Source organism: Typopeltis vanoorti, chromosome 15, assembly GCF_054136105.1.
Source record: "Typopeltis vanoorti isolate ZY-2024b chromosome 15, IOZ_Tvanoo_1.0, whole genome shotgun sequence".
Classification (NCBI taxonomy): domain Eukaryota; kingdom Metazoa; phylum Arthropoda; class Arachnida; order Uropygi; family Thelyphonidae; genus Typopeltis; species Typopeltis vanoorti.
In genome coordinates, this window is record NC_143563.1 from 71,763,313 (window position 1) to 71,786,859 (window position 23,547).

Sequence of the window (23,547 nt, forward strand, 5' to 3'; positions counted from 1 at the left end):
AGTTTTAATATGGAACCTAAGAGTTGATTTAGAAATAAACAGTAGATTGAAGAGTAAAGTCGCAGAGATGAGAGTTTGAGAAGATTTAGGAGCGGGAACAACTGTTATTACTATTATTATGAGCATTATTAACAACATACCTCCATGTGCTTAAGACACTCATCATGGGAGGTCCCACAATGACATACACAGCTCATTGTACCTCGACTTCAATACACTCACCATACTCTCAGGCAATGCATTCACTGTCTCTGCACTCACCATACTCTCAGGCAATGCATTCACTGTCTCTGCACTCACCATACTCTCAGGCAATGCATTTCAATCACCCACAACTCTCCATCCAAAAAATCTACTCCTCACTCCTTGCTCACATCCACCTTATATAGCTTACAAGGATGGCCTCTCGTTCTTCCCCTGTCTCCAAATATTCTGTAAAAAATCTCACCCACGCTAATCTGGTGATTACCCCTTACCAACTTATATGTCTCAATCATGTCTTCCCTTCTTCCTTCATATCCACTAGACTATGTAATTTGCATTCTATCAATCTGTCTTCATATTCCCCATTCCCAAAACCAACTTAATCAATCGTCTCTGGACCCTCTACAACATCTATCATCCTTTTGAAAACCTGGCGACCAAATCTGTGTACAGTAATCTATATGCGGCCTGATCAAAACCTTGTATAATGGAATCAAAACATCTTTACTTCTATACGTCAGTGGTTCTCCACATCATTCGCATAATCCGTTGTATTATCTTCACAATTTTTAGCAAAATGTCCACGAATGTTCAAGTCCCTATTCACCATAACTCCCAAATCTTTCATCTCCTCCACTTCCTCTAAAATATTGTCACCAATCCTATACTCTGCATCCCATCTTTGCTTCCCTAATTTTAAAACCTTATACTTTCTTTGAATATCAGTTTAAATAACATTAAACTGCTATTCCCCCCCACACACACCCATTCAGTTTATTTAGGTCCTCTTGCAAAGCTACATCTGCTCTACTTCTCAAAATTCTCCACAACTTTGCATCATCTGCAAACAACTGTATATCATCACCACCTAAGCCCTTTATAATGTCATTTACATGCAAATTACACAACAATGACCCTAAGACACACCACTAGTGATTTTCCTCTTCTGGGATATCACTCCGCCATACACAACCTGCTGATACTTATTAGACAACAAATCTGCAATCGAACGCGCTAATTTATTATCGAATTCCATCTGTTCCAATTTAACTACTAGTTTGTCATGTGGCGATCTATCAAAAGAATTTTGAGAAATCTAAATATAGTACTGTATATGCATTCCCTCTTGTCCAATGTATTCGCCACCTTGTTATAATAAGTAAGATCGTGTTGTAGCAGAATGCTACAACACGATCTTCCTTTAGCAAGCCCATGCTATCCATTAAAGAAAATTCTACTGTCCACCTGGTTCTGACTCCTTGTCCTCACTAGCTTCTCCAACACCTTGACCACAACTCCAGACAAGCATATTGGCCTATAATTATGAAATTGAATAATTTTGCCATCTTTCCATTCCTTTAGGACTTCGTTTAATCTAAGACTCATGTTAGAAATGTACGTTAAAACTGTTAACAGGGGCGAATGTTTGAAATTCACACTTGCTCTTGTTATCATTCAGGGAGTGAGAGGTGTGATTGAAGTCTGATTAGCAGAATAATGAATTACTGACCATTGAAACCTATACATTTAGAAATTTATGTACGTTTAATCATACAAATACAACATTTATTTTACAAATGATATTCTATCTTTTTAATTTAGCTACTTGAATACAAATTCTACCCTACGGTTCTTCTTTATGAACTGGTCAATAACATCGTCATAAAAAATTGGTTGTAACTTAATTTTCCCGAGTAACACGCACACTTATAAAGGCTGGCTGAAGCTCACTGGCTAGAGCTACTTTCACTGCGTATGGCCTGTGTTTAAGATGACGTGAAGGGAGTGGAAATGGCTATGCGTGCATGAAATCACAGTGCTGTAGAGAGGATCTGGAAGCTCATACAACCCAGCAAGCCCAGATAGCTTTGACTAGACGAGCAAGCATCGGCCTTCGATACAACGCAAAGCTCAATTATTGCCGCGCATCAACTCCAATGGCCTTGTTGACATTAAGTTTACTCACCTCATATACCTCCTGCTCACTCACCATCAGTGGTTCCTCTCCTAATCCCACTACTCTCAAGTTCTGCATTATGTTACAATCACAAGGATGGAATACTTTAATGAACTGTTCATTTAACACCTGTACTATATCCTCCTCAGCGTTTATCATCTTCCCATAATCGTTCTTACTTCTACTGTCCACATATAAAAATAATTTAAAAAAATAAAAAATAAAAAACTGCCTAGGATGTCTTTTAGTGTCATTTCATGATGCTAACTGCCGCTGATACTGCACTTATGCTACCCTTACTAAGTGAATCACCTTGCTTGCTCTTTGTACTCCTCATGTAACTGATTTACTCTACTCATGTTGTGCCGCCTCCACAATTCCTTTTTCTTCCAGATTGCATGCTTCACCTCTTCAGTAATCTATTTTACACCTACCTTATTTAATCTCCTGACCTTTGGAATATACTGTCATTGCCTCTTCCAGATAATTCCTGAGTAGAGACCAAGCAGCATATTAGAACATATTATAAGCAGTATTATCAGGTGATATTACCAAGCAGAATATTCTAAGCATTATTAATGTTTTATATGACTCTGCCATTAATATTATTAATGGCAGAGTCATATTAAAAATCGTGATGCTAGGAAAGAACTTCACATCGTTAACATTCAAAATTGAGCGTGCAAAATAGAATGGAAGGGTAAGGGTTAGCAAAGGATGTTTGTTAACCTTTCCTATCTAGGTAGATTAATGGAATCAGTGATGTTCTAGAAGACAAAAGTATAAATTTGCCAAGATTGGAATGCTGACAAGTGACAGTCTAATTTGGAGAAAATTTGGTGCTATGTTACTAATAGTATTTCACACACCCCTTGAGGGTAAATGTCACGAGATTGGTGGTGATTTTATTCATATGCTCCGGCATCTGTTCATATATCTTCGTCTAATTTTATTATACCATAATAATTTGCTCTAACTTTAACTCGTGGAATAATCGTTGAATGTTTATGCTCTCCAAAATGTCTATCCTTCTCGTGCATGTGGCTAAACATTTTGAACACTTGCGATATGACACTTTATGATGCACTTAATTATTATATGCAGTGTATTTTAGATAATAATGTTGAAAATATAATTTTTTCTTCCTCCTGCTTCTAAAGAACCTCCACAATCGATCTGTATCGACAATGTCCTTTGGGTAGAAAGACCTGGGTTTGAATCTTGGCTTAGGATAAATATTCTTTGTAATGATCTTATCATCTAATTTTTACAGTGTCTGAATATAAAATAAATAAAAATATAAATAAAAACAGACAGCACAGTTAAATTGAATGGACAATGACTACCAAAATTGCTGTATAAATATGAAATAAAATGTAAAGAAGACAGTTTATTTCCTATTTAAATTTATTTCATATTAAAAAATAGGTGCATTTATGAAATCTCTTATCATTTACAGTTTTAGAGTATCAAAATGTTAAATTATAATATGAAAATTAAACTACAAAAGTAAATTTGCAATAATATGAAATTAAAATTCATATTGATATTACATACTAAAAGAAAGGTTTCCAAAGAAACATTTTTTATGTTTATTTTATACAAATTATTTAATTTTAATGTATAAATTAGATGTAATTTTTAATAAACTTTTCAACAGTCGATGGTAGTCATTTTAAGCATACATTAATATATCCTAACTAACTAAATTGTGACTAACGGCAGTTGAGAAGTGCGAGGCTATAATTTTGAACACACCAGATCCATTCTTCTTCTTTTTCAACCTGGATCAGTCCACTGCCAGATGAAAGACGCCCTAATTTTTTTTCATTCCGTCTGTTTTCAGTTTTCTCATCCATTGTGTTCTAGCAATCTTACCAATATCAACTTGGATCCATAGTGTCTATTCTGTTAATAATTTAGATCATCTTATGTTGTCATATCTTGCCATATGCCCAAGTCCATTTTGAACGTATAATATACCGATGATGCCCTGTACATTTATTCTCGATCTCATCAAATTGGAGAGTGTCCTCTCTTAGAACACTGAGCATACTCCTTTCCATTCTTTTCTGGATAACTTTCAATTTCTTAATCATCGTGAGTTATATTCCAAGTTTCATTATCATATATAACTACATATCGAAAGCTTTTCCTCTTCAAAACTAATGGGAATATAACCACTAAAGATATATATCCATCATTCCTACTTGTGTCTGTTTCAATTATTCTATCTGTCAATCTTTAATTTTTATGATTTGTCCCTTCAATATAATTTGATATCGGACACTTGAACTCCCTTAATTAACTAATTAATTTGTGTGTGTGTGTGTGTGTGTGTGTGTGTGTGTGTGTGTGTGTGTGTGTGTGTGTGTGTGTGTGTGTGTGTGTGTGTGAGAGAGAGAGAGAGAGAGAGAGAGAGAGAGAGAGAGTCTTGAAGGAATAATAGCAAGGATTATTTGGCATATGTTTTTATTGAATAGAATATGAATCATATAGTAACAGTAGAAGTCAACAGTAAAATATATGATATAATACACTATGATATGTATATTAGACACAAACATCTGACCTTAACGAACTACATACAGAAAAATTCCCAAAAGAACTTTACATGTAAACAGGAAATTTCTATATACACTATACAGTTTTCATAATATCAAATCTACAGCATATTCAAAAGCGTATTGCAAGAAATCCTATTTATATTTTCAAATAATATAATAACTTTGCATTAGTTAACAGTGTTTTGCAATATCACAGGGAAAGGAATATGGCATATTCATTAGAAGTGCAGTAAAAAAATACAAGTACATTTATATTTAGTAATTTATGATTAAATAGACGTTGAGCGTAGGAAGAATTTGTTGTAACTTGATTAATTTAAAATAGAATATAATGAGATTTCTAATCTGCTATTTATGAAAAATGCTCTCTAATATAAATAGAAGCGAATTAGTTTTATTCATTTTTCTACAGTAATTTGCTTCGTAATGTGAAAGTTTTGGTTAATCACCATAATTAAAGTTAATTTCAAAATTTAAATTTGGAGAATATATTTAAATAAGAATTAAGATGTAATCTGATGTGCTATAAATATTCAGAGCACCTACAATTAGCAGACTTAAAATTTAGATACATAAAAGTATCTAAATTAAAAATCACACAGTTGGGCTTTTAAACAGAATCTATACGAGATTTAAAAAACAAACCGTTTATAACCCGAACTATTTTTTATTTAAAAATTATATAAAACAGTCTTCTGAATAGAAAATACTGGACTAGCATACAGTATACAGACTTGTAACAGCTATATGAACAAATGTAAAAAAAAAAAAAAAACGGTCCAAATATAACTGACAATTATTAAAATGATTAGAAGTTTCCTATAAAACATCATAAGATGCGCTACATATTGCAATACCAGAGTTAAAATAAAGTAACAAATAAGAGTAGAAAAGTAGATACAAACCGCATAAAAAATTACAAAATATAAAACGGCATGTATTACCACAAGTCTTGTCAAATAAAAAAAAAACGACATCTTGTATATTTATGTGTATATATATATATATATATATATACATAATCATTACATGGATCACCGTCATGGCTTGATTACAGACGTGTGTATTACTTTATCAAGATATTCAGCATAATATAATTTCAACTAATAGCGCCACCTTTACTTTGTGTCATGTAACTTTGTGTCTGAAATATCTAGTTGAAAATATGTACATTTAAAAAAAATGCTTAATCATCAAGGACGGATGTCTATTTCTGTCGAACTTTAATATCGAATGTATAAAGTGCTATAGAAGCTGTATGCATAAGAGAATAGCAGAGTTCTGAACAAACGGACAGGGAACTATCGCCTTCAACTTAGCATTCTTATTTTCCCTCTTATACGTGATTCGATGATATATTTTGATAATTAGACAGCTACTACGATTCCGCCACTGGTTAAGGTGACTTGTAATTTTTATTTTATTTTATTTGTTTATTAATTATTATTTATTTATTCATTTATTTTTGTAAATAGCGTGTGTCTGATTACGTTAGAGAATTTTTTTCGACTTAATCAGCCAATTATTTACAGAAATGTACTCGTACGAGCATCGCTGTATTGAGTACATTTAATCGTCAACATTTTTGATATACTGCCATGCGTCAGGAATGCATTGCTGTCAAATTATTGCCACATCCTGAGCTATTCATTTTAATAATAATAATAATAATAAATAAGCACCATTCTAGATTGGTAGCTATTGTAGATTACGTTTCAATACCGAGAGAAATTACAGTTTGGTAACGAATGAAAGATCAAGATTTTGCTCCTTTTCAATGACTTTCCTGGAAAAAAAACAAAATATCGATTAAGTTATATAATTCCATTAACTTCATGATAAAATCAATCTTTTATATACATATAACATTAATCAAGATAAAAAAAAATCAATTAACGCCTTTTATTCCCTAATAGGGAGTAGGCGAGGCCTTTCTACCCTATCTAGCTTTTGGAGACTGAGTGGGCAGTTCAATCTCCACCGATAGCCAATCAGAGATAGCTGGCCCATGTCTATCACTAATTATAGCAGCCACCGATGAAGAGGCTGGCAAATAAGTGCTGCCATCTCTTGGTACCTAACCCCACCAAGATATGTCACTGTCTGAAATAATGTGGGTACTACGGTCGATTTTCTTGAGTTTTTTTTTCTGGAGGAAAAACCTGCTTGCCCATGCCAGAGATCGACTAACTCGGGAACCGGTCGAAGATAGGCTTAGAAAAAGTTCCTCCAGTCAGCGACTAGACTAGAACCTAGGTCTAACTTCAAGCGGCCAAGCACAGAGGACGCAAGTGCCACTTCCACTGAGCTACACAGGCATATTAATCAAAATAAATTAAACAAATTAATAAAGAGACCTTAGTAATACAATTTTAATAAATTCAAAATTAACGTTCGGTGTTTGATTGTTAGAAGGTTCACGTGATAAAAACTTACCACTCATTTTAACCTTTATAGACTTCAAAAAAGCTTTTGACTCCATTAATAGAGAAACAATGTTTAAACTACTCAGCTTCCATGGTCTACCCTCAAAACTCATACAAGCAATCTCAGCACCTTATAAAGATTACAATGCTACAGTAATCTTTAAAACAGAAACATCTGAATCATTTTCAATGACAACAGGAGTCCTGCAAGGTGATGTACTAGCACCTTATTTGTTTTTAATATGCTTGGACTACATCTTCCGGACCATCAACACAGAAGATCTTGGTTTTAACATTAAAACATCCACCCACACCATGCAAATAACTGATCTTAGCTTTCAAAAACGAGACTTTTTGTGGTTATGAGATCATAGGTTTTTTAATTAATACATATATTAGTATAATCCCGCCTACTAGTTTCGCTAGCGACTGTCTAGCTTTGTCAAGGCTCGCACGGTACATACAAAAAAATACGAGAGAATATAGAAACGTTGCTGTTAGGCAGTTCAGTTTGAACATATGCATGACAATGCGTACATGTGTTGAGAAGCTTCAGTCAGTTATCATGGATACGTGTTGTATGCACACGTCTTACATGATTTTTCACGTATTGTAGTTCCGTTAAACTGAGTGAGTTCATTAAGTTTTTCCATATATCTTTCAGTATGGCACCCTGATTTCTGATGAGGTTGTCACCCGTTCTTAATACCACTGCCGTTTCCTTGAAAATTCTGTAACTGTAATCATCATCTAAATACGGCATAGAGCTATTTTCCTAGTCAATTGCATGGTTGAAAGTAGAAAAGTGATGTGCTAAGCCTGAGGAGACTGTCCTGTTGTGATTGACATCCTCAACATGCTCCTTCTGTCTGATTTCCAGGCTTCTTGAAGTTTGCCCAATACATGAAAGACCGCACGTACATGGAATTCTATAAACACCTGGATATTTGAAATATGGTACACTGTCTTTAGGAGATCTTAATACTCGTTTGATGATAGTATTTGGCTTAAATACCACTCTGATGCTGTGAGATTTTAACATTTTCGCTAATTTTGAAGAGACTGCATCAACATAAGGGATGACTACTGTTGAAGTGTACTGGGAGACTTTTCCTTGTTGTTGGAGGTTGTCTTTATAAAGGAATTTGTTGATGATGTTTGTAGGAAAACCATTCTGAGATAGTGTTATAGCAATTTGGGAAAGTTCTGCCTGTACCTCTTCTTCGTCTGAAATAAACTTTTTGGCTCTGTTCCTTAACATGTGAATGATGCTATGTTTTTGTGATCTTAGCTTTGCTGACAATGTTGTACTTATTGATACAGAACCAACAAATGCACAAAAACATCTCAGTCTACTAGAGGCACAGGTTAAACTTATTGGTCTACAGATCAACATTCAGAAGTCCAAAGTATTCTCGATAGGTTGTGAAAACTTTATACTTCATATCAACAATAAACCCTTAGAAAGAGTCAAGGACTTTCAATACCTTGGATCGTACATCAGCAATACAGAAAATGCTATCAGAAAACGTAAATAGCTGGCTCTAGTCTTCCGTAACAAACTCCGTCCCATCTGGAAATCATTAATAGTATCATTAAAGACAAAATTAAGACTATACCATGCAACCAATAGATCCATCTTCTTGTATGGTTCTCAAACCTGGACAATAAGCACCAAAAAAACTACAGATCTAATTAACTCCTTTGGAACTACATGTCTCAGACTGATCCTTGGATACACCTGGATGGACCGCATGACTAACTCTGCTGTGCTAAATCTGGCTAAGAAAGAACCACTTGTCAATATAGTAAAAAAACTACAACTCAGATGGCTTGGGCATCAACTCGGACATCCTGAAGTCTCGCCCTTTTTGGAATCCCTCATCCTGTACAAACCAGAAGATGGTAAACGCAGTAGAAGAAGACCATGCAAACAATTTTGGCAATACATATGTGAAACCATCAGTAGGCTGAACTGCAAAACTCCATCCGACATCTACTAGTTAGCTCAAGATAGAGAGACTTGGAAGACCATAATTTGCAATATTTAATTTTTAATATAAATCTCTTTTTCCTTTCCACATTGTATCATATTGTGAATAAACTATGTACGTATGTACGTTTGATTGTAATTATTCCTCCTGACTGTTTTTAAATTCATTTGAGCATATTTACTTATGAAACTCAAATAAAATATTATAGTGGAATTTTCGAGATAGAGTTAAATTTCACAGACATGAAAACAGAGAGCAGTTCCAAGTTCTTTTCGCTACGTTCGTGAGGTTGCCATGGTAACTGTTAAATGACGGAAACGTTTCAAAAGAAATGAAGGCCATAGAGAAGTAAATTTAGAAACAGAACTCGGTTGTTACAGAAAAAGTTGACTTTCATTTTTGCTTCAGTTTAAAAACTAATGTAATAAAAATAACTAACACTAGGTTTATTGGTCGTAAAGAATTAATACTACTACTCACCTACTAGTTTCGCCACATAAACTAGTGGCTTCTTCTGGGTTTCGATGAATATATAAATATAAATAAACAACAATCTTTGATTATGAATTAATACATTACTGAAAAAATACCGAATGCGTAGGAACCGTTACACTAGAAAGAGAAACACGTACAATAGAAACACGTGGTCAGTCAGCAGGTGCTTCCGATAGTTAGCAGAGAAAATAAACTCTGGTGTGTTGAGAGATCTGATGAGTGGCTTCCAAATGTCACACAGAATCATCCCTTGGTTTCTGTTTAAGGTACCTGTGAGTGGATTACCACTGTAGGCTCTTTTATGTTGCGGGAGCTGTAGTCTTCTTCTATGTATGGCATGGAGCTCTTATCCCATTCAATGTTGTGGTGACTGTGGGAGAACTGGGATGCCAACCCCGAACTGTCCCCTGCTGTTATTGTTGACGTCTCTAATATGCTCCTTTTGTCTTATTTTTAAACTTCTTTTAGTTTGTCCTATGTAATTAAGGCCACAAGAACATCGAATGTTTTTGTAAACTCCAGGATGTTTGTTGTAAGGGTTGTGGTCCTTGGGTGAGCGTAACAGGTTTCGTAATAGAGGGCTTCCCATTACAAGGCTCGAAAGTTGTTTGTAGATTTTTCCATTCCATCGGAAAAAATTTGAGTTGAGACAGTGTTTATATGGTTGAGAGATGTCTTGAGGAAACAGATTATCTATAAGTCTCATAACTTCGTCTACAGGAACATTTGTAAATAACGATACAATATTCAGATTAGCCAGAATGTCTGTTCGTGAGATAGAAATTTCTCCTAGTTTTTCTACAAAGTGTTGCGTATTTTTGATATAATCGTCCGTGTGTCTAATGTGCTCCTTTAGAAGATGAGCAAGATGTTTTGATAACAAATAAGTTGGCGAGCTAATACAATATTCCTCATCGTAGATGGTATTTGTTCGCCAACTTATTAGACCAAAGAATTAAGTTTAAATATTATGCAGTTACTAACTTTATAGTCCAGATACTTGAAATTTAAAAAAAAAAAGCTATGAGAACAACAACAACAACAACAAAAAAAAGCTTTGGGAATCGTCAGTGACGGAAAAAAATTGGTTCCTTCAGACCATCTTTTATAATAAATAACCATACAGTTAAATTTAGATAAAGAATTAACAACGCTTATTTTGGTAGGAAATTTGATGATGGGGAGAAGTGCTACAGAAGTGATGACCACCTGTCGTTTTTCCAAATCTGAACGGCATCAAGAAAAAAAAAAAAAAAAAACAGATTTCAAAGAATTTGGGTTACTCGAAAGAATGCCAACAAGACTTCGAAGGCAATTACAAAAAAAAAAAAAAAATCTTTTGCACATGACAGTAAGTTGGTTTTAAGTCAATCTCCCCAAGATTCTGAAAGGGACAAAGTCAATTAGAATTACATATGTACCAATAAAACGGTTTGTTAACTTCATCATCGTGAGAGTTAAACTCGTGTAATCTACTTTACTAAAGATATCCCTGATTATTACCTTTTATTCCAAAAACATGGAAGTGAACACGACATATCCTCTCCGAGAGCCTCTCCATCTTCCAGCGTCTCGGGTAAACTCTGATTAAGTGTTTCTGGAAGACACATCATAAAACCCGATGCCAGCGCAGAAAATACTCCGAAAATGATGAGGGGAAGATATCGAGCGTACACAGCCTGAGAAAGAGAAACGTAATGGGACCGTTAAAATGACAACTGAAATGTTGTGCGCTGTTTTATTTGCACATACTTCTTTGTTAAATTATTATTATTATTATTATTATTATTATTATATTATTAACAGCGATGCTGAAAAAATTACTTTCATCCAACTACAAAATTGCCAGAAACCACATATCGTATACCAAAACCTTAGGCAACTAATTATATCACATATAAATGATCACAATTGAATGGAAAATCCCTTTTGTTTAATTAATAAATATATAAAGAGATAAAATCACGCGATAATAATAACAATAATAAACGTCTCGAATTCTCAATCTTATATGTTTATGTGGAAAACGGCAATATAAAACTGGCTCATGATATCGTACTTTCATTAAGATTGGTGAAACAGTCGATCAGGAATAATATCGCAGTCACTGGGGTGGATACAGGGAGATAATTTCAAAGCATTTCACAAATGGATGATAGTCAGTGGTAGGTTTGAAGTAAGAGCAACTTAACTTTCAACGTCTTTCAAAATATAGGGAAAAACAATTACGACACATCTTTTAGAAGAGAAATACGATCGTAAACAAAACTACTGGAAGTAAGGTCAAATATCTGAAACTGTAATTAGGCTTGAACGATAGATCGCTGTTACTACATCCAGTTCAAAAATATTAAATCAGCACCTTCACGATGCGATAAGAATAATAATAAAAGTTATATATTTGGTTTAATCCTTTATCCAAGTGTAAGCAAACAAAGTTTGCGCCTGAAGTATTTTCAGGACTGGGGCAACTCGTGGTATAACTTCTCATCACTTGCCTTAGTATCCCATAATGCAAAGCACATCTCATTGCGGACATGTATAATGCTATGCATTATGGAAAGGGTCACTACCCAGACCGGTTTTGACCTTTATTGAGGTCTCATCAGTGGGAGCCAGACCCAGAGGTGTTGATACTCAGGTGGAAGTAATGGAGAAGTCATATCACCATATACCAGTTGCCAAAAGGTGTCACACCTTATTATTTGTCACACTAGTGGCAAAGGTGGTATAACTTCTCATCAATATAATTGGTAGCATAGCCAAGTGAAAAAACTTCCATCAACTTATCTCTAATCTAGAGAATTTTAATAATAAGGTGTGGCACCTTTTGGCAACTTGTATATGGTGATATGACTTCTCCATTACTTCCACCTGAGTATCAACACCTCTGGGTCTGACTCCCACTGATGAGACCTCAATAAAGGTCGAAACCGGTCTTGGTAGTGACTCTTCCCATAATGCATAGCATTATACATGTCCGCATTGATGTGCTTTGCATTATGGGATACTAAGGGAAGTGATGAGAAGTTATACCACGAGTTGCCCCAGTCCTGAAAATACTTCAGGCGCAAACTTTGTTTGCTTATACTTGGATAAAGGATTAAACCAAATATATAATTGGTAGCATAACAAAGTGAAAAAAACCTCCAGCAATAATAAAAGTTTTTCATAAAAATAAACTTTTCAACTGAAAACTGCTATAGACCTTACATTCGATTAAGAAATGACGTCTGAGGACGTGAGGAAGAAAAAAAAAACTATGCTAAATTAATGTGAGAATATACAAATCCAAAATGTGGATTGTATGTGAATATACAAGCCAAAAACCCAAATGAAATGGGCTGCAAGAAATAGGCTAGGCATTTAGGAGTGCTAGTGGACTGAGTTGAAGTTCAGAGGATATATTGTAAAAGTGGCTAAAACAGCTCATACGATCACTTGACTATTGACGAACATACTGACAAGCAGAGAAGTTACCCTACCTATTTATAAGCCATTGATACGACCCCATCTGGACTATTTTGCACAGATCTGGGTTTCTTGGAGATGTAGAGGACGGAGGGAGGGCGGATCCAGAAGCTAATCACCAAGATGGTGGAGAGTCTATGGGATGCTCAATATGAAGATTTGCGAGTTGCAGAGGTTGGTTGACAGGTGAGAGAATGGGGATTTAATAGAGACATAAGTTCTTGAGGATTTTATAGGACTTATGTGAAAGAAATGCTTTATTACATGACTAGTGTCGGGAAAACGAGGGGTCATCCTTGAAAATTAAGTAAGAGTGTAATTAGCAAGGGTCTCAAGACTAGATTATTAGTTGGAGAAGCAGAATGAGTTGTAGAAATCAAGAAATACATGCTCCTATCAGACGGATGTGTTTGGATACGGAGAATATCACTTGTCAAAGTGTATCGTACCATTTGGTATCGTATTTTGTATCATATCATACCTCCATATGAGACTGAAAAACACCTTCATTTGAAAAACCCTTAAGACAGGTTCCTAGATTCCTGGACAACATTCGAACGCATGACACCAAACAGTATGGCTGATCATCCTGAGTATTAATATGATAGTACATCATGCCACACTGAAAATGGGACCACAAAGTTTACACTGTCAAGTATATTTTCAGATCTGAATTCTACCGCCCACTATTGGGAAGTGTTAGATCTCTTTTCAGGACAAGACCGATAACAACTGAAACTGACTAATATGGTGGAGAAATGAATCAAAACAACCGTGTAGAGTTATCAACCATTAATCAAAAGTCAATCCAGGAGAGTCATTTGTAATAGCTACCAAAAGTGGACCAATAATTGGATAGCTATTACAATGTTAAAAGATCGACCTATAGAAAATCAAAGAATGATCATATTTTTCGCTTTTAATATTGTATTAATTTGAACTTACCAATAACACCACCTGTGGACTAATAAAATTTCCCACTGATCCAAAAGCTTGACGTGCCGACAGAGCCTGTGTCCTCACTACCGTAGGATAGACTTCAGCTGCATACAGATAGTGGATATTGTAACCCACTGTAACCGCAAGACGGCCCAACATTAAGAAAGCCACCATCAACTCTGTATGATCTGATAATAACAATGAAACCATTCAGACACAGCTTTAACTCTAACGACAGATTCAAAATTACACTTCAAGTGTGTATGTTTAATAATACAGAGTATATAATTCATTTTACTGATTTTTAAACAGCATTTTTATATAAATGAAGAGTAATTTAATTGCCATTTTATATAAATCCCACGCATTAATTATTTTAAACAGTACCATGAATTGGCTAAGATATTTTGTAATAACTTTTTATTTCATAATTTATCTATTGTTTATTTTTAATTTTTATTCTTTAAATTAAAAATAGTTTTTATTAATGAATTATTTAATATTAATATTAACATGAATATTAATAATTATTATTTAATATTATCTATTAATGAATTTTTAATTTCTTAAAAAATAATGAATTTTTATTTTTTTATTTTTAAAGCTTGCGTATTTTTATTTTAATATTTAAATCTATTTTTAATATATATTTTTATTTTTATTTAATTGTACATTTTTATATATTTAATTTTTATTTATTTTTACATTAGATTTTTATTTTTTTCAATTTTAATTTTATATTTTTATTTATTTTCATATTAATTATATATAATTTTTAATTTATTATCTTCTTTTTTTTTTTTTTTTTTTTACTTTTAATGTATAATGCAAATGGAACTTCTCTCTTTCAGACACCCTTTTTTTAAACCTTAACACTTTTCAAGGTTAAGCAATGACAGAATTGAGCAAGTATTAAACACTGGGAGATCACGTCGTAGGAATAGCAGCAGCCAAATGAAAAGTACTCATGAGAGCCAAGAAAGTTAATAACCTTCGTGTGATGCCGTTACTTTTGGCAGCTACCTATGACGTGCTGTTAATGGTAAACATTTGCTGGAACAGCAACATTAAGGGTGCATTTTTGTGTGCCATTTCTCTTAAATTATTGAGATAAGTCAATAGTACAATGCACAAAGTTGGGTGCTAGAACATCTGTCTATAATATTCAATACGAATACAAAACTGTGCTAATTGATAAATGTCTATTGGCGTATGCGTCTAGTTTCTAAAAAAGAACTTGTTCATTCATTATCAGAGGTGCTTTCTTTGTCTTCCTCTGTCCAATTTGTTAATCTGTAGATTAAGTGAAGCTATATGTCTAGCCAAACGTTCACTTATAACTCGGAAACTTTTCTATTGATTCAATTTGAAGGTCCTTGTTGGCGTTCTTCTACAACAACAGGATAAACAATAATTCAGATATACCCTATATCCTAACCGAAATGGCAAATACCCCCCAAAAATATCAAAGAATTTATTGCATTTGAATTTATTTAAAATAAAACATTTTTAAAATTAACAAGTGTATTTGCTTTTTATCATAAAATACTTTAAAAGTAAAAAATCTTGGAAGTATTTTAAAATATTATTTTATTTTCTATTATAAAATATTATTTTTCATCAAAAATATGACAAACTGGGCTTTATTTTAGATACTTTTTTTTTACTTTGGAAAACTGCAATAATTTTATTTTACATATTTCATTGATTTTGCGTATTTTTAAACATCTATTCGAAATTTAATTTTGTAATGCAAATTTTCGGATGTCCTTTGCTAAGAAAAAAAAAAGAACAGAAGAATTATTTTCTACTTCTAAATCGTAATATAATTATATAATCTTAAATATTTATATAACAAAAAAAAATAATTAAAAGTAGTTATGAACTAATTCGTTCTTTAGTTATTGGTTATTTACAAGCTTTAGTTTAAAATAGCTATTTTAAGCTAAAAGAATGAACTAAAGTAATGACTGCATCATCAAATAATAATAATAATAATAATAAATACATTACCTGGTGGTATAACAGCATAAACGAAGTAACACAGGCCGCCTAAAAAACAATTGACGACTGTAGTTACTTTGCGACCATATCTCATTGCCAAACGATCAGCAATAGCGTTCGATAAAATATCGCTGGCAGAATTAATAGTAATCATGAGGAACGGATCGTCGGAGACGGTAGCGGCATAGATATAGCCGCCTGTGAAACACAATGACAGAAGTAACCTGGGAATAAAACAGCGAATCAATGGACAGAATTGAAATATTAATAAGTTAATCATTTTTAATAAAAAAATTAGTTTTTTTTTTGTTGTTGTTCTATCATTTGTCATACGTAACGTAATTGAAGACTGTACTATATTATTTCCCGTTTTTCTAACCCAGTAAATCTAATACCCAGACGTCTGACTTAATTAATTAATGGGTTAGTAATAACAGCATACGATAAGTCTCCCATGAAGCAGTCATTTAACGTTTCCTAGAAGCGACGTTTCCCAGAGAGTATATCGCGCGATGCATTGGATTGTGGATGGCTAATAATATGCATTCTTTCAGCTAACAGGAAAATAACTAAAATTAAAGACGTTAAAATACTTTAAAAAATAAAATAGAAAAAAGGGAACGAAAAAAAAAACCGTTCCTAATATATAGATCTAAGTTTATGAAAGTTTTAAATTATACTTCTTAAGCCATTCTCAAGGTTATTAATCTGATAATGCGATTTACATTCAACCCTCCTCTTCTGCCTACGCACAGAGCCTACTCGTTAACGTTCCATTTTAGCTATTAAGTGTAATTGTTGCCTATAATATAATCCGCTTGACTGAAGCGGATTATATTAGCTCCAATTCATTTATGAAGATTTTCTTTTTATTTGCATTTTCGCAGTCATTATAGTTGGATATATATTTTTATATACACAATTTTTATTTTTTTTTATTTTAGTAATAAAACTAATTCTTCTTTTAACAGAATCGTTAGCATTTTTGAAAAGTCACGTAAAATACTAACGCGAACAATTCTTAAGAGAAATAAAAAATAAAAAAACGGGAATGATTGCATACAAGGCTAAATTGTTCGTTAAATTGTTGACAATAAAAAGCTAAAATAAATATTATAAAGCGAATTAAAAAAATTTTTTTTTTGTATTAAAAATTGACTCGACAAGTGTTTTGTCAAGAAAATTTCGGCAGCTCAAATAAATACATCAAATTAGCAATTAGCGATGTAATGAAACACTCTCTAAAAAAAAAAAAACATAAAAAAACATTAAATAATCCATCGGCTTTAATGATCTTTCTTGTAAAATACGTTTGTTGAAATTAAAGTTTTTTGGTAGTTGAGAGGCATTTTATACGGTTGTGGATAGTTTATGACGACAATATTTTTTGAATTAAAAAAAAGCAAACAAATGATGCAATCACGATTTATTTTTTCAAAGGATATTTTTCAAAGGAATTTTTTCAATTTTTTTCAAATTCATAATTCTACTTGCCAGGTATGATTTTGAGTGCGTGGGGGGGGGAATAAATCGACTGTTTCCTCATCTCCATGGAACCCAGGTGAAACTACAATAACATTGCAGTTATCCGATGGGTTGCCTTGACCTTGGGAATGGGGTCCTAATTGATTTCTTTAAAACACTTCAAAGATATAATGTTTTAAAATTATATCTGTCTTTTTATATATTATCTATATAGTATCAACATAATTTCATTATATCTTTATCTAAAATTATAGCTATATAGTGTTTATATTAAAATGCGTACCTTCGACTTTGACTTAAAACACAAAGCAGGTCACTTTTTTATAATCCTTTTGTAATAATCGATATAATTAAATGATTCTTCACTAGAGGGCAGTGGGTTTCGTGATGCATCATTCGTTTAAGAAAGAAATCGGAATTCGAATTTCATATGTGCATGAAAAGAATTTTTGTAAGCTTCTTTCGCGCAAGGTTAAGTTAACCAGTCTTCAGTGAAGAAAGGAAGGTTTTTTTTTTCTTTGCGCGCGAAACAGGTTGGTGCTACGGATATACGCGTTTTATCTCCTTATAACACCGAACTAAATTTGAATGTTAATTATTTCGTCGGTTCTACAAATATAGTGTTGGTGAATGAAGAAAGGAAAAAGAAGGAGAAAAAAACGGGGGGAAAATGTTATGCCTGTGAAATATTTAATAATGGTGTGTGTGTGTGTGTGTGTGTGTGTGTGTAGACGATATCTTGCAAAACATGTTCGACGCATACCACTTCAATGTTATCCTACCAAGCACTACACTACACTACCAAGATGTATTAAGAAAAACGACAGAAAGAGACTTTTAAACCTATAACTACCTCGCCTGGCCTTTACAACAAGTCAAGGTTCCACAAACATATTTACAAAAGCACTGTTGCTGCTAGAGTCATTGAACTTACCATATCACATTTGTAAGAAGGAATATTTTTCTAAGATTCCGTTTACGAAGAAGACTGAAAACTGTCGGCTTCTCCTTAATACTGGAACTGTCTTCTTCAGATGGGAACTGAAGGGAGAAAAAAAAAAAAAAAAAAATATATATATATATATATATATATACATACTGCAGGAGTTTTATAGAATAATAATAAAAAAAAATTATATTTTTATAAATAAAAATATTTTTCTGGAAGTATAATATCGTTCTAGAAATGTTTTAATATTTCAATAACTTTAAATTAAAAGATATACTGTATATATAAGTTTCAAATTACCATTTTATTTTTATTGTAATATAAATATATATAATGTAAATGAATTTGATCATTTATAGTGAAAACTGAGACGGTAATAGATGGCAATGCTGTAGCCAATGAAGTTTTAACTGAGGCTCGGCTATTTCCATCACCCAGCCATGACCAGAGCTTATAGCACCATATTATCCCATCCATACATTTTCTTCTAGAGATAACGGAGAATATGAAAAGCAATCTTGCTTCGTCCATCTAGCCAAAAAAAAAAAAAAATCATTTATAGTTTAGGTGATAACTAATACAGTTTATCGATGTTAATTCCTCATCGTATAGCGAGTTACAAAACTGAAGCAAAAAGGTCTAATGCGTTATTGTAGACGGGATATTATTATTTGTGCGCTTTTGCTTTCGTAACCTTTCTTACTTATTCTATTGGGTACTATGTTTATCCACCTTTCGTATTTATTAGTCATATGCCTATGAACACTGGAAAATTTATTTGTTAAGACTGCGCCACCAGTATTTCTATATCAGCATAAGACTCAGTAATGCGTCCGGTATTTATGCTAGAGAGAGAGAGAGAGAGAGAGAGCTCTCTCTCTCTCTCTCTAGCATAAATTCCTTCAATAAAGTTTACATAAACAATCATGGTTTCTCAAGTACTTAAACTACGCTTATAATGTCTTAGTTGTTTCCCCCTCACAGATCTCTTTATTTAGGAACAGTGCATTGTAAAATAAAAGATCAGGAGGCACTCTATTGACATATAATTAAAACACATTTATTTACATTAATACCAAAGTACATTAATTAAACGATAGGAAGGTTACTCTCTCTATCTATCCGTTAGATTTTTAGTATAAAGAAACAATCTTTCCCTTTTCAATACTAAATAACTATACAATATAATTACTCGGTTACTTCTCCGCTTATTAAATCAAATTATTGAAACTCTAATTTACTCACAAAGAGATTAGCTAGCTATGCCAAGTTACTCACAAATTATATTCCAATTAATAACAAATCAGAGGCCTCTCTTATAGACACTTCTTATTACTATTTCTTATCAGTCCGTCTATAATGTATCTCCTAGATTACAAAAGGAATGCACAACAAAAGATGGAACAAACTTACAGAGGTTCTGTGTCGCACACTCATCCAAAGGTCTTGCACTAAAGTCCCTATGCTTTTCCTTTCATCTCGGGCCTCAGGCTTCTATTTGGAGAGTCTTACTTCAGGGGGCATTTTGTCGCGATATTGGAGGGCTTTGGACTGCAATTTTCCGTAACGTTCGCGGTATAAAGTTCCAGAAGCAGGATCCAGTCCTCTGGATCCTGCTTCTGGAACTTCTGCCTCTAACTGCCGACTCTGATTACCCCTGATGTTCGGCTCAGTCCCTTTTTATTTCACGTTCTCTGGGACCTTGCACGAAGGATGTTGTAACCCCCGAAGAATTCAGCACGACTCCTTAATGTACTGTTAAGACTGACCCGTTCTTTCTTCTCCTCTGTGCACTCCTTTAATCGTATCTTGTCGGGCAGCAGAAGCTTGTCTGAACGTTGACGATCTCTTTAACGCTGACTTTGAAGGTGTTTATACGCAGAGCTCGCAAACAACTTTCTCATACATTTAAATCGTAAACAACTTTCTTATGCCCGTGTATATACAAAGTTCCGGTGGCAAAACATTGCCTTTGTTTTTGACATTCTAGAAATTTTTGTTAAAGCAGTAAATACAATCATTTCTCATAGGGTTATTTACATTAATATTTAGCCTAAAATATATAGAGACGTACTAGGTTATTTTTGAGAGGTACTAGGTTATTTTTGACCTCTGTAAAAATCGATGTAAAAGCGCTTTGGTATTTCCAAGCCTACACCGAGTTTTACAAAACAACCAAATTGGCTCTCATCTAAAATTGATACATTAAAAGTCTTATTTTTACATTGGCTGAAATCTTTTTTTTTTTTTTTTTTTTCTAAACGTATTGTGACCTTCATTTATACTTTTGAAGGGATCACTAAAAATCAGGGAGGGTAATTAATTGTGAGTTTGCCTTATAATAAAACTTTGGTAAGCCATTAAAAATACGTTATACTTGTTTGGACATGGTTTGGTCTATAATAAAAGTTATTTTTCTGGAAATTTCAGGTTAATCTTCTCTCATGGTTTATAACATCCTAATATAGGCAAAAACAAACCACGTATTCAGCCATGCAAAAATTGAAAGAAATGAATAGACTTAGAAATCCGTTTTGCTTACCTTTATGCCACTGAAGAAATCATCTGGAATAACCTTTCCATTAACGACAGCTATTTTTTTAAGGGCAAGTTTAACTTGTTGGTGTTGCCCCTTAGTTATCATCCATCTGAGAGATTCAGGAATGAACCTGGTGAATGAAGGACTAGATCAGGTAAAGCTTTTAATTCAAAGAAGTTACATCATTTTATAGGCATTTTTTTTTATTTTTGCAAGGTAGGACAAGGCACATAGGAAAGAAGGAAAGAGAAAGGGACAGAAATGAGGAGTAGTATTTGTTAAATTCTCATTAATAAACACACGGATTAAAATTATCTTATAATTGTATTAGAACATGCTGCAAAAGTTTAGACTGAAAAGCACTTCGTTATTGAAAAGTGAGGAGGGAAAGAAAAAACCACCAAAAAGTACCCAATTCAAGTCCCAGACACCAGAAGTCTTCTAATTAAATGACCAGAAGTTAAAATTTTGATATCGTAAAAATTTTGATAATTTAAACTTATTCTTCAATGACTATGGTTCCTAAATTGTCCAAACATTGAGTCCTGGGATTTATAAAAACGAAATCGATAATTAAATAAAAATAATTGTAAACAAAGTAATAACATAGACTTCATTTTGTTTATAAGTTATTCCATAATCTTTTAATGCATTAAATATGTGTACTTTATATTTATTTTATTCATTCCAGAAATTAAATATCTAGAACTTTCAAAATCATTTTACACTGCGTTTTAGGCTTTATTTAACTAAAAACAAAATAACGACTCTCATATTTAATGTAATCAAAGAGCATAAGACTGCGCGTGGAACATGCTATTTGCTAACGGAAATGCGCAGATGAAATCAACAATGAACTAAGTCGAATTTCCTGTTCATATCTCAGTAAGGATATAGCAATCATCGAAATCCATCATGTAATTCAATACAAAGAAATAGAGAAGTTTTAAGACAATAAAAAACTGAAACTACCAGTTTTGCTATTTCCAAATAATCGGAAGCTTTCATCAGACAAGAATTAATATTATTCCCGTTGTATTTTAGTATTAAGCGTAATATTCATATTAGTATTATTAATTATTAAAGATAATTCCTACAAAATTATGTTTATATATTAAATTAAATATTAATTTAATTACGTAAATGGAATAGTCGAAACCACGTGAGCTATGGAGGCTCTCCATTTATATATGGATATATATTAAATCAGCACATCTTTCATGACCAGTGAAGGTCATGAAAGATGTGGAGGAAATCTTTAATATTTTTAATATTTCCTTACTTGTGGAGGAAAGATTAAAACCTGCAGTCAGTTCTGAAGGATTAATATTGATCGTTTTTGTGAGGATCACTCACTCGAGCTCATTGGCCATACTTCTTGGTTGCGCAATTCATTTATATAAGCTCAATGAAATAAGGTGTGCAAAGCTAAAACCTCAATAATTATTTCAATCTGCTATTTGGTGCAGCACGATTTAGAATGGTGTGTAAAGTAATACCATCATTAAAAATTTAAAACTATTATTAAACTATTTATCCTAATTGAAAATTTCATCTTTAATATATTTTATTAAATAAATAAAAAGTGACATGACATGCTATTCGTTTAGATATAAAAAATATCTAAACTAATAACATAAAGTTATTCACATGTAATATCAAACATACATGATATTTCTTTGTTAAGACTAAAGTCTTCAAGGTTTGCCATCAATCTGGATTGCGAAAAACAGTTGAAATAACTTATTGGCTATATCATCGATAATTTTCTATGCATTCTCTACCAGAATAACATTAACAATATATTAATGAGCCAAATACTTATAATATTTATATATATATTAAATACATTACTTCATAAATAATTTAACATACTTTAATAAATTGAATTAGCAAATAATTTAAATTAAATTATATTATAATAAGTAATAATATCCATACAGAAATAGTTTAAATTTAATTTTCGTTTTTATGAAAAAATACATGGAATTTTAATTATAGAAGTAATTTCAATGATGTATATGTCCAAGATGGATGACCGCACACTAAACAGATCAATTACCTAAAGATAATACTATGTATAAAGATATATAATAAATAAATAAAGTAACGACTTAGCTAAAGATATTATATAATCATATAATATAATATTTATGTGAATTATTATTCGTATTTAATCTCAATAAAATTAGTCAGTATATAATTTAAATTTATATCTATCTATCTATCTATCTATCTATCTATCTATCTATCTATATAGATCTTTCAAAAGCGTGCACTGTAATTAGTAAAATATAATTTAGATCTGTCGATGAGCCTTTGAAAAGAACTGCTTACTATTTAAGAAGTAACAAACCGGGTGCTTATGGGTATTCGCGCATTCCAATCAAGAATTTTCAGCAGAATATTGTTTTCCCCAAAAATACTGTATTTAAAGCAAAAGTTTTTTTTTTTTTTGTGCTCATTTTTAGTTGTTTTTTTTCCCCTCAAAATAGTATGTTACGACATATAAAATTA

General features: G+C 32.7%; 1 protein-coding gene across 1 annotated transcript in view; it reads right to left on the reverse strand.

Annotated features, from left to right (window-relative positions):
- Positions 1 to 4,616: 4,616 nt before the first annotated feature.
- Positions 4,617 to 23,547, reverse strand: part of LOC150098876 (organic cation/carnitine transporter 2-like) — a 40,890-nt gene continuing 21,959 nt past the window's right edge. Inside the window, exons 5-10 of the mRNA XM_090405281.1 lie at positions 21,034 to 21,160; positions 18,477 to 18,583; positions 16,067 to 16,281; positions 14,060 to 14,241; positions 11,147 to 11,322; positions 4,617 to 6,514 (exon numbers count right to left, since the gene is read on the reverse strand). Coding sequence (XP_090261407.1) covers positions 6,460 to 6,514; positions 11,147 to 11,322; positions 14,060 to 14,241; positions 16,067 to 16,281; positions 18,477 to 18,583; positions 21,034 to 21,160 — 862 coding nt within the window. The 3' untranslated portion in view covers positions 4,617 to 6,459. The remainder of the gene's footprint in view (positions 6,515 to 11,146; positions 11,323 to 14,059; positions 14,242 to 16,066; positions 16,282 to 18,476; positions 18,584 to 21,033; positions 21,161 to 23,547) is intronic.